Raw genomic sequence first — 10,375 nt, 5'->3', positions numbered from 1 at the left:
ACTTTTCTTAACATTTCTTAAAATCCGTGTTGGAAAGAAATGGAACACCTATTCGCGGATGGGGGGAGTATTACATAAATCTCGTGCCGAAAAATAAATACTCACTCCGTCCCACAAGAGTATGCATTTTTGGTTAAACATGAATTTTAATATAAAGTAAGAAAGAAATAGAAAAAAAAAGTAAAAAAAGTAAATATTGTTAATAGAGAATGAGTCTCACCCCACCCCTATAGAAAATGAAGTACTCCATCTTCCTCTATTAACATCTTTCTAATATTATAATTAAAATTTATAATTTATCAATTATCAATAATTTATAAGCTTAACTGAATTTGATAGTGTATTTCAAGGTTTAAATAATTTATAATTAAAATCTAATATTTCAAGGTTTAAGCAAAGAAAAACTGTGCTGATCACCTCAATCATCTCTTACACTATTTCATAGTACACCAATGCATTAATGCCATGTGGACACTATTTAAAATAAGAAAATAAAAGACTACAAGTTTTATTACCATAATACACCTCTTCATACACCAATATTTTATTGCCACACGGATATTCTTTAAAACAAGAAATAAAAGACTATACCTTAAATTTTGAAATTGTATATTTTTGTACTATACAAGTAATGTTGCATTTGTGTCGTCGTCGTCGTCATCTAATAGTATAAATAATGGAGTACATTGACTAGCATTAGTCTTGCCTGCCGCCCTAAATATTTCTACTTGACTTGCTTTTTATAAAGAATAATTGAATTACAGCAAGTCACGATTCCAAGTAGTAATATATTATTAAGTTGTATACTAAACATTTTTCACAAATAAAAAGAGCAAGTTACATTAGCATAATCTCACAAAACAGAAAAAGAGAAAAAGACTAGAGAAAAAAAATGTGCATGGAAGGAGCATCTAGTACTAGCCTCTTCACTTATTTTCAGCTGTGGGAACTTTCTCATACATCTCCAAACCCCTCATCAGTCTCTTCGGAAGAATGCAGCGGCCGCCATGCCGCTGCTGCACAAACACGACCACCGCCAACGTGATAACCCCACACGGGATTATGATGTCCCAAGCGGTCGAGTACATGTCCGCAGCTGGATTCGCGTAGTAGTAGGTTGCATTCAGATCAAACTTTGAGAAGCTGTGAGCCCTGTACTGGTTATAAGCATGTGGCACCAATCGAACCGCGCTTGTCCCAATGTAGAACGAACGAGACAAGGCTCTCTCGGCTGAGCCCCTCACCACATTGAGCAGGATTTGCGGCACAAGGAAGCCATCAAGAATCAGACCAGCATAAGACCTTAAATCTCCCCAAACAGAATATCTCCAACCAATATAAGTCTTCCTCATCCAGTTGATCATTAGAGTGAGCAATCCACCTAAAATGTACAACAACAAGGAACCAAAACCAGCCTTCTTCTCTTCGCTCCACGAGCTCTGTTTCACGGTCCAGACTAATTGGAAAAGGCGCAGCTGAAGCAGCAACGCAACCATTGTGATTACCCTAACCGCGACTTCATTAGCTTCAAGCCTTCCTCCGCTACCAAGCTCTACAGTCTTCTTATCCCGACTCCCCAAAAACACGGCCTCAAAGTTCAACACGAGCGGGATCATGTGCCCCACGGATAGTACTACAAGCATGACAAGCGAGATAGAAGAGGGTGCCTCGGGATTCTTCTTGAGATGGAAGATCTGCAGAGCTAGGAAGATGCAGGCAAGCGTGTTGGATACCAACACCATCGCGATCTCCAAGTCCATCCGCCATATGGATCGCTCAGCTTCTCCACGATAGTACACAAAAGTTTGGAGTATGAGATCATCGAAGTGAAGCGGATCCTGTACTGTTCTAGTGCTTCTGATGACTCCCTCTGCAAGGCTGTCTCTCTTATTCAACGGTGGCAGCTGGAGTTCCATCCAAACATCACAGTCTTTGAAAGTGAAGGATTCGTTAACAATCCTTCTACATCCCACCATACAGAGGTGTCCATTTGTGTACACTCCTTCCGTTGTGATCTCCATCCCTTCGAGACTCAGTGGTGATGAGATACTTTGATTACTCGAGTTGCCAAAATAGTGAGGGTGGATCCGTATTTTGTAGGTCATATTCGCAGGCGTGTCGGGAATCTGAAGAGGTTGATCAGCGACCACCGTGGATTCTGCATAAGACACTGTTCCAGTGGGCGCCATTGCAACGAGAATATCCCCCCATCCGTCTCCATGTTGGTACGAGGCATTTCCAACCCAAACCGGTGTAGCAGATGCCCATGCCACTTCTTGGCCTTTCCTGTCTTTGACATTCAAATCAAGTCTCATATCATAGGATTGGGGATCAGGATACAAATCCCCCTTTTTGGCCTCCTTTATGGTGCAAGCCTTTCTCGCTTTCTCCACCTCTGTGTAATTGTATTCATATCTCTGCTCCGGCAACCCCCTCTCGTCTCTGCTGGTGATATTTATCCGTTGGAATTGGTCATCGGAGCTCCATATTTGCCCAACAACTTTGGCATCATTTCTCATGGTGATGACAGCAGGTTGGCTGATGACCAACCTAATTGTACAATTCACCACAACTTCCCCCAATTCGAGAGAAGGATTCAATAATCGACAGGCTACGCCGATCGTTCTATTGCCCTCGTCATCCCACGCCGCCTCTCCGATTACCATCAAACGCGTATCAAAGCTATTATAATCATAATCATAGCTCGAATTCAAAAATTTTGCAATAAACCTTGCCTTTTTCGACCCCTCCACACACTCAATTGAAGTCACAGAGAGAAAGCGAGGCAGGTATCCATCGCCGCCATCAAGTGGCGAACAACGCTGAGATCCGGTGCAGTTCGCCGCATACTCCAATTCGAGAGATCTCATCCCCAGCTGCATAAACGAGCAGAACTCGAGTGCTTCGAGGCTCAGAGGCTCCTCTTTTTGCCTCGGAAACACTTGCTTGGTGAGCAATGAGTATTTGTAATTGGAGAGCTGTGGAAAATTGAAAATCAAAATTGGGGAAAAGTAGGGCGGATCACTCGTGCTCTCCAAACTCCCGCTCACAACGCTGCTATTAATACTCGGATTCTCCTCGCCGGCGAATTTGAGCTTGAGAACAGCGTCACGATCGGCGCCTTTCCACCGAACGGATCCGGTCATACAGAGCTTCCTCGATTTCACCGACCAGAATCCGGTCAGCGGAAATTTGAGCGATCCGTTAGAGCGATTGCGGCGGCGGTAATAGCCGCCGTAGGTGTAATTGGAGTGAAGATCGTGGTCGGAGGAGTAGGGAAATCGGATGTAGAGGAAGCCTTGGAGCTTGTAGAGGCCGGAGGTGTTGGTTTTGTATAAATTGGGTAGGATGCGGAGGCGGAGAGTCTTCTGCATGTAGTGGTAGCGGCGGCCTGGTTCCATGCGGAGAAGAGTGTCGCCGCCGGTGAAGTAGGGTGTGGAGAGGGAAGGTAGGAAGTCATCGTCGTAGCTGCGATGGGTGATAGTGGATGGAGGAAGTAAGTAAGAACAGTGTTTGGCGTAGGAGTCGTCATCGTGGTTTTCGGATTTAGAAAAGGTGAAAATAGAAGCTAGGAGAAAGAAGCAAGCAAAGGAGCGAAACCACATGGTGATCAAAACAAAAAGATGATGATGAAGATGAAGATGAAGATGAGTGGGAGATATGATGATTTTAACTGATCCAAGTATAAATATAGGCTGCAGCGGGAAGTCAATTTCTACCACTCACATTTTCATCATCATGCATTAATCCACTCTTTCTTGGAAATCACTTAAATTTCCAATCAAATTATTTGATCCTCAAAAAAATACCACAATTTTGTAAATTAAATGTTATATTTTTATGGAATAAAGGGAGTAAATTATAGTATTAATTTTAGGTAGAACAATAAAAAAAAATTATAATAAATTTAATGAGACAAACATGCAGCAGTTTGAATGAAATGAAGGTGGGATCATATAATTAATAAATTTGAAAATTCTCCTGCGTGGACTTCTTTTACTTATCGTTTACTTAGACTTATAACAATTGGAGTTTGAATTTTCACCACTCATTCAACTATATTTTCCTGGATCATTGATGTCCATGTCTTTTTTCGAACTTCTTGTGGTTTTGATTCTAATATTAGTATTTAGTATTGATTATGAAATTGATTTGTTTTTTTTTTTTTTTTGTCTTTTTCTATGAACATGTTGGTGATTGATTTGAACGTGAGAGCAATTCCTTATACACAGATTTCTTGAATCAAACTAATCGGTCGTTTTTAATTTGTAAAACCGTATTTATTAAATTTCATAAAATCCTAATTATAAAAGTAATTGCCTCTAGGCTCTAGCTAAAAACACGTATACTAATAATCTATCTGAACCCTAAATACAAAATTTAAATATTCAGTATAATTTGACTTGGGATCAGGAGCTCCTCTCAATCACTGCATCTACATACAAGCAAAAGCAATGAATACTTGAACAATTCTATGTAGACTGAGTCCTCAATCCCGTACTACTCAATTCATGTATTCTCTTAAAAATAGAGATTTTGGGACATCAAGTAGAAGGAAAAAAAATAGAAAAAAGATTAATTAAAGTATTATTAATGAAAAATTAGACACATAAGAAAAAACATGCCAAAAATAAAAATGAATTATTTTTATGGAGTGGACAAAAATGAAAAAGTAAAATTGTTTTTATGGGACGGAACTTAATTGTGTTTTGTATCTCTCTTGTTAATGAGACTGTTGTAGACTTTGCAAAACGCCACCCTTCCCAAAACAATGTTCGTTAATAAAATATCAGCTAATGAGAATCGACGACAAAGTTGTTTGGCGCTTCTCGCGCTATCATGTATAGACGTTTACCAATTGCTCGGCACGAGGGGGCAGAAAATACTAGCTACTTCCACTATTCATAGAAAATAGACTAAGTTTCTTTTCCTTTCTTCTCATATAAATAGTCCTATACATTTATGAAAATCTTTTCTCCTTCTCTTTTACTTTATCATTTATGGTCCCCTACCATCTAATAATTATTTTAACTACTCTCTCCGTCCCACATAATTTTACCCATTTCACTTTTACCATTTTTGGTAGTGGACTCTTATTCCACTAACTCATTACTACTCATATTTTATTATAAAACTAATACTTTAAAAGTAGGACTCACATCTCACCAACTATTTCAACTTACTTTCCATTACATTTCTTTAAAACCCGTGTCGGGTCAAAGTGTGTAAAATTATGTGGGACGCAGGGAGTATTTTTTTTTCTCATTTTCTCTTACATTACCAATTACGCATTCCAACCCACGTCATTCCCAATTAGCCTATTTATATGGGACTGAGTGAGTAGTTAAATGCATGGAATCATCAACAGTATGGGTTGCACAAGTTAGTAACTTACTACAATTAAAAATTTCATTTCCCATAACTACGAGTAAAATAAACCCAGTAGTACCCAAGGTCGAGGATGTTATCTGCCCTAGACTAGGATCCTTCCATTTTGAAAGTACGATGCATTGCCTTGAGAAAATTGGATTTTATTTTCAATTGGTAATCAAATCATATGGTAAAACATGTATTCATAAATAATTGAAGTAATTTTATTACAATTTCAAGATTCAAGAAGGTCTGCATTGTTCGATCACCTAATTATACATGCATAGCTTTGTTTTTAGCAAAAACAAGATTAAAAAATCTTCCCAATTTAACCCTTTATTAATCTGTCCCCTATTCATTTATTCACTGCTATGTTTTATTTCGTGCTTTGTAGGTGCATGGAGTAAGTAAAAAAGAATGGACTTCTTATGGAATTAAAATTTTGGTGTTTGAAGCTTTTTCAACAGAGTGCAGATAAAGGTGGGAAACTGAAAATAGTTTGTATCAATGGATTTCAGTTATGTTGGGCTAAAACAACTCGATTTATTTAACAAGTGTCACTACAAAAAAATCACTGTTTCCCAACCAGAAATAGCGAGCACCTTCATATGTGCTCGCAATATAGCGAGCATCTTCATATGTGCTCGGAATATAGCGAGCACTTTATCTTGTGGTCGGCAAATTTCCGAGCAAAGCTAACTGTGCTCGGCAATGTAAAAAGAATGGTGTGTTAACTTGAGAGAATTGCAGTCATAGGCAACATGGTCGATATTGGTGATTTAGTCATGGAACTATATGGCGCACCGAAAGTGCTCGGAAACGGGCGAGCACACAATATGTGCTCGGGAGAGACAAATAGCATATCACCAATATTTGCGAGCACTAAATATATGCTCGGAAACAAGCGAGCACCATGAATGTGCTCGGTTACAAGAAAATACTTAGTGAAATAATTCAACAATAATAATGTCAAGTCTTTTTTTCTCTACATCGGTTTTTTATTTTTCTCCAATACTTGCAAGCATCTTACTTGTGATCGGATAATCCCGAGCACCTTAAAAGTGCTTGGAATACTTGCATAGTGAAATGTCCGCCTACTCTCAACGTAGTAGCAAAAATTTGGATGAAAATTATTTTTTTTATAATTCCCGAGCACATACACGATGCTCGGCACTTTCCAAGCACATATATGGTGCTCGGAACTATTACTTAATACTCCCTCCGTCCCGGCTAAGATGACACATTGCTTAGCCGGCACGAGATTTTAGGAGTTATTGGTTAAAGTGTTTAATTGGAGAGAGAAGGTGGGTGTAAGTATTAAAGTAGAGAGATAAAGAAAGATGAATATTTAAATAGGAGTGAGAAAAAGTGGTTGAGTGTATTAATTGGAGAGAGAAAGTTACCAAAAAAGGAAATGTATCATCTTAGTTGGGACAAACTAAAAAGGAAAACGTGTCATCTTAAGCGGGACGGAGGGAGTAGTTTATAATATTGATATCATATGTTCAAAATAAACTTTAATACTTATGGTGAATGATCCGCAAATTTTTTAAATATGCAAATTTTGTGAGATGTTGCTTAAAAATATTGAAATGTACTAATAAAAAATATTGACATGTTTTAAATTAATATTGTTGTAGAATAATTATTAATTATTTTTTTATAATTCCCGAGCATATGTTAAGTGCTCGGCATTTTCCAAGCACATATATGGTGCTCGGAACTATTAATTAATAAGATTGATAATATATGTTCAAAATAAATTTTAATAATAATGAATGATCCGAAAATTTTTTATATATTCAAATTTTGTGAGATGTTGCTTAAAAATATTGAAATGTACTAACAAAAAATATTGACATGTTTTCAATTAATATTGTTGTAGAATAATTATTAAATATTTTTTTATAATTCCCGAGCATATATTCAGTGCTCGGCATTGTCCAAGCACATATGTGGTGCTCGGCATTTTCCAAGCACATTTAATTGTGCTCGGGTATACACAATATATAGTAAAATGCCAATATGATTTCAAAAAGTATTTATGCATTTATTCATAGTTGCGAGCACCATTAATGTGCTCGGCATTTTATTTGTCATTATAATTGTGAAAATATGCAATTACATTTTAAATTTTCACTTATTAAATTGAACTCTATGGATAAAAATATTAAATAAATTAATATTATTCATTAATAGCGAGCACTAAATATGTGGTTGGAATATGGCGAGCAAATCTAAATGTGCTCGGCTTTGGATGAAAAAAATTAGGTCGAATTATTGTTACCAATCGAAGGTGTTCGGATACCGAGCATTTTTGTAGTGCTTGGAATATCCCAAGCACTTTTAAAGTGGTTGGAAATCTGCAATAGTATTTTTGATATTTTAACAGTATAACTTATAAGCGACCACTGTAAAGAAGAAATATTTATATTCTTATGGTAAATAACGTATTTAAAGTTAAATGAAGTACTCAAAATTTACTCTGCGTTTAAACTCTCCACCGCCGGTCTCTCTCTCCTTGCTCCGCCGCCGCTCTCCGCATTTCGGTAACGACCTACACAATCGAACACCGCCGCCGCCGATCTCCAGCGGCGATCGAACACCAATCCTCCACATCTAACAATCGAACACCAAGCCTCCTCATTCTTCCGCCGATCTCTACTATTCTCCACATCTGCACACAATCGAACACCAAGCCTCCTCGTTCCCCCGCCGCTCTCTCCTTTTCTCCACCGCCGCATACAATCGAACACCAAGCCTCCTCGTTCCGCCGCCGCTCTCTCTCCGCTTTTTCCACCGCCGCCGCTCTCCACTATTCTCCACCGCCTGTTGCTCTCAAGCTCCAAGGTAAACCTAATTTCCCTTTCAGTATCTGTTTTTGGTCTCAGTATGCATAGAATTGATGAATATTGCAATATTACGCTTGAGTTAGTAAAATTGATTTGGTTAAACTGAGATTGGGGATTCAATTTGATTTATTCTGCACTTTTTGTCTTGATTGGAAAATGTGGAATGCTCTCTCTCTCTCTTCTATGCAGGATGTATATACAGTTCGCGATTCAATCACAGTAATAAATTTCGGTGATTGTTGAGTCTAGTCTTCTGAAACAGGTATATCATTATAAGATGCAATATCCGTCCATTTCAGTTTGAAATACAGCTCAGTTTGAAATACAGCTGACATTTGTAGTTTGTTGGGAAAGGATTGGCTTATTTCATGGATAGGGATGAATTTAGCTAGCACACAGCCCCAAACGCAACAAATAGCTCATAATCTGGACTGCATTTTTAGCTCTTTTCATCTTCATTTTGTTACTTTGTTTCAATTTCGAAGATCTTGGGCTTATGTTGATTTGGAATACTTGTAGGTCTATATTGCAGCTACCGAGCATTGTTCATTGTAAGCTTCCTTTCCACGGTACTTATCTATTCTCTTTATTTATATATTTTTCGACCTTTACTGCTATTTTTTGCTTCTGTCTGTATTTGTTCCCTAAGTTGATTTGTGTGGTTTTAGATATTTCAGAATGATGAATTTATTTCTAAATTTTGTTGGTTATTTTGTGTTGCCGTCTAGAAGGATACAACAAGGTTGATGTTGATGCTGCTAATAAGTATGGTGTTGCTGTCGGAAAGTCACCGGTAACTAATTTTTTGGATCAACGAAATGTGAAAACTATGCAAGAATAAGTTTGTTGTTGATGAATAAGTTTGTTGTTGACAGAGACTACAGCAGAGTTAGCAGCTTCACTCTCTTTAGCTGCAGCCAGAAGAATTGTAGAAGTTGATGAATTCATGAAGGGTGGCTTGTATGATGGATGGCTTCCTCGTCCTTCGTCTGTACGTCCTTTACTTGAACTCATAAGCAAAGAATTACACAAATCATTGACCCGTTCTTTGTTTCCTTTTTGGCTGCTATGTTGGGAACTTACTAAAAGACAAACTTTGGAGCAGGTCACATTGGATCTGCCTATGCAAGAATGATGGTTGTGCAACCAAATTTTGTTTATTGATTGGATTTATTTCATTGAGTTAACTAACTTTAATTGTGAAATTAGGTTGAAGGGTTCAAGATGAACTTGATCTACTTTGATCTCTACCAGTCCACTCGTCTGGAGAAGTTCGTTACTGCCTATGGGTACTTCCTCAAGGCGAATGGAGAGGCGACGACGTATCATTTGGTGAATAAGGAGAGGATGGTGAAGATGAAGAAGGCAAGTTGCAATGGTGCGGGAGAAAGCGGATACGTGTATGGTTAGCCATTTGAGATGCATAGCAAGGTTTCGCTGTTTTCGTCCAGGTCCCCGGGATCATGCTCTGTATTCAAATTCATATATTTTTTGCATTTCAAATTCAAATGCACTGTAAAAAAATTTCATCAATATAATGTCATTTCCATTTAGTTTACTTTATTTATTTAATTAATACTCCTAATTTAGGAAAATACAATAAAATATATAATTTATTAATAATAAAATAAAAAATATAGAATATAATATTTTTAAAAGCATGAATGCCGAGCACTAAGAGATGTGCTTGGAACTATTCCATTGCCCCAAAGTGCTAAAGTGCTCGGAAATACCGAGCACTTGATATGTGCTCGGAACTGTTCCATTGTCCCAAAGTGCTCGGAAAATACCGAGCACTTGATATGTGCTCGGAAATTTTCGAGCACAAACTGGTGCTCGAAATGAGCGAGCACACTAATTGCTCGCATAAAAATTCCGATGAAGCGAAAGGCGAGCACACTCTGTGCTAGGAAAGTGCTCGGTATATCTCGATTTTCCGAGCATTTTGTCTTATATTTCCGAGCACTTGGTGCTCGGGAAAGCCCGTTTTTCTTGTAGTGTGTATTGTGTTGGACTAGAAGATATGTAATTGATACAAAAATATAGTAGTATATCTAGGAATAGAGTACCAAAAATATGACGTATCTAACCTCTATATTAAGATGTAGGAGTATAAACCTTTTCAAAAGATGTACTTATTCATTCAAATCCTA

At 37.8% G+C, this 10,375-nt stretch overlaps 2 protein-coding genes across 13 annotated transcripts; one reads left to right on the top strand and one right to left on the bottom strand.

The window, feature by feature from the left end:
• Positions 1–771: 771 nt before the first annotated feature.
• Positions 772–3,668, bottom strand: LOC125195033 (uncharacterized). Its single transcript, XM_048093238.2, has one exon. The coding sequence runs from the start codon at positions 3,603–3,605 to the stop codon at positions 927–929; it is 2,679 nt and encodes an 892-aa protein (XP_047949195.1). The 5' UTR covers positions 3,606–3,668; the 3' UTR covers positions 772–926.
• Positions 3,669–7,828: 4,160 nt separating this feature from the next.
• Positions 7,829–9,780, top strand: LOC125192277 (glycerate dehydrogenase HPR, peroxisomal-like). Of its 12 annotated transcripts, none has more exons than XM_089070128.1 (7): positions 7,838–8,220; positions 8,412–8,484; positions 8,742–8,773; positions 8,954–9,015; positions 9,098–9,213; positions 9,312–9,359; positions 9,432–9,780. In XM_089070128.1, exons 5-7 carry the CDS (start codon positions 9,169–9,171, stop codon positions 9,630–9,632), a joined length of 294 nt encoding a protein of 97 aa, XP_088926254.1. In that variant the 5' UTR covers positions 7,838–8,220; positions 8,412–8,484; positions 8,742–8,773; positions 8,954–9,015; positions 9,098–9,168; the 3' UTR covers positions 9,633–9,780. The 12 variants fall into 12 exon arrangements, 11 of the variants coding, with proteins under 11 accessions (XP_088926255.1, XP_088926254.1, XP_088926252.1 ...); XM_089070126.1 differs by having other exon boundaries at positions 8,951–9,015; XM_089070125.1 differs by having other exon boundaries at positions 8,742–8,791.
• The last annotated feature ends 595 nt before the right edge of the window (positions 9,781–10,375 follow it).

The sequence above is a fragment of the Salvia hispanica genome, chromosome 4 (assembly GCF_029641045.1).
Source record: "Salvia hispanica isolate PSC_SH4W2 chromosome 4, Shi_PSC_v1, whole genome shotgun sequence".
NCBI lineage: Eukaryota > Viridiplantae > Streptophyta > Magnoliopsida > Lamiales > Lamiaceae > Salvia > Salvia hispanica.
Note: the sequence above shows the minus strand (reverse complement) of the source record. Positions and strands in the feature narration are given on the sequence as shown.

What these genes read in the sequence shown, in the direction of transcription:
- LOC125195033 (XM_048093238.2), bottom strand. Translation starts at nt 3,605, where the DNA reads ATGTGGTTTCGCTCCTTTGCTTGCTTCTTTCTCCTAGCTTCTATTTTC.
- LOC125192277 (XM_089070128.1), top strand. Translation starts at nt 9,169, where the DNA reads ATGAAGGGTGGCTTGTATGATGGATGGCTTCCTCGTCCTTCGTCT. An exon ending in GGCTTCCTCGTCCTTCGTCT is followed by an intron (nt 9,214 to 9,311) that starts GTACGTCCTTTA and finishes ACTTACTAAAAG; the next exon opens with ACAAACTTTGGAGCAGGTCA. An exon ending in CTGCCTATGCAAGAATGATG is followed by an intron (nt 9,360 to 9,431) that starts GTTGTGCAACCA and finishes TTGTGAAATTAG; the next exon opens with GTTGAAGGGTTCAAGATGAA.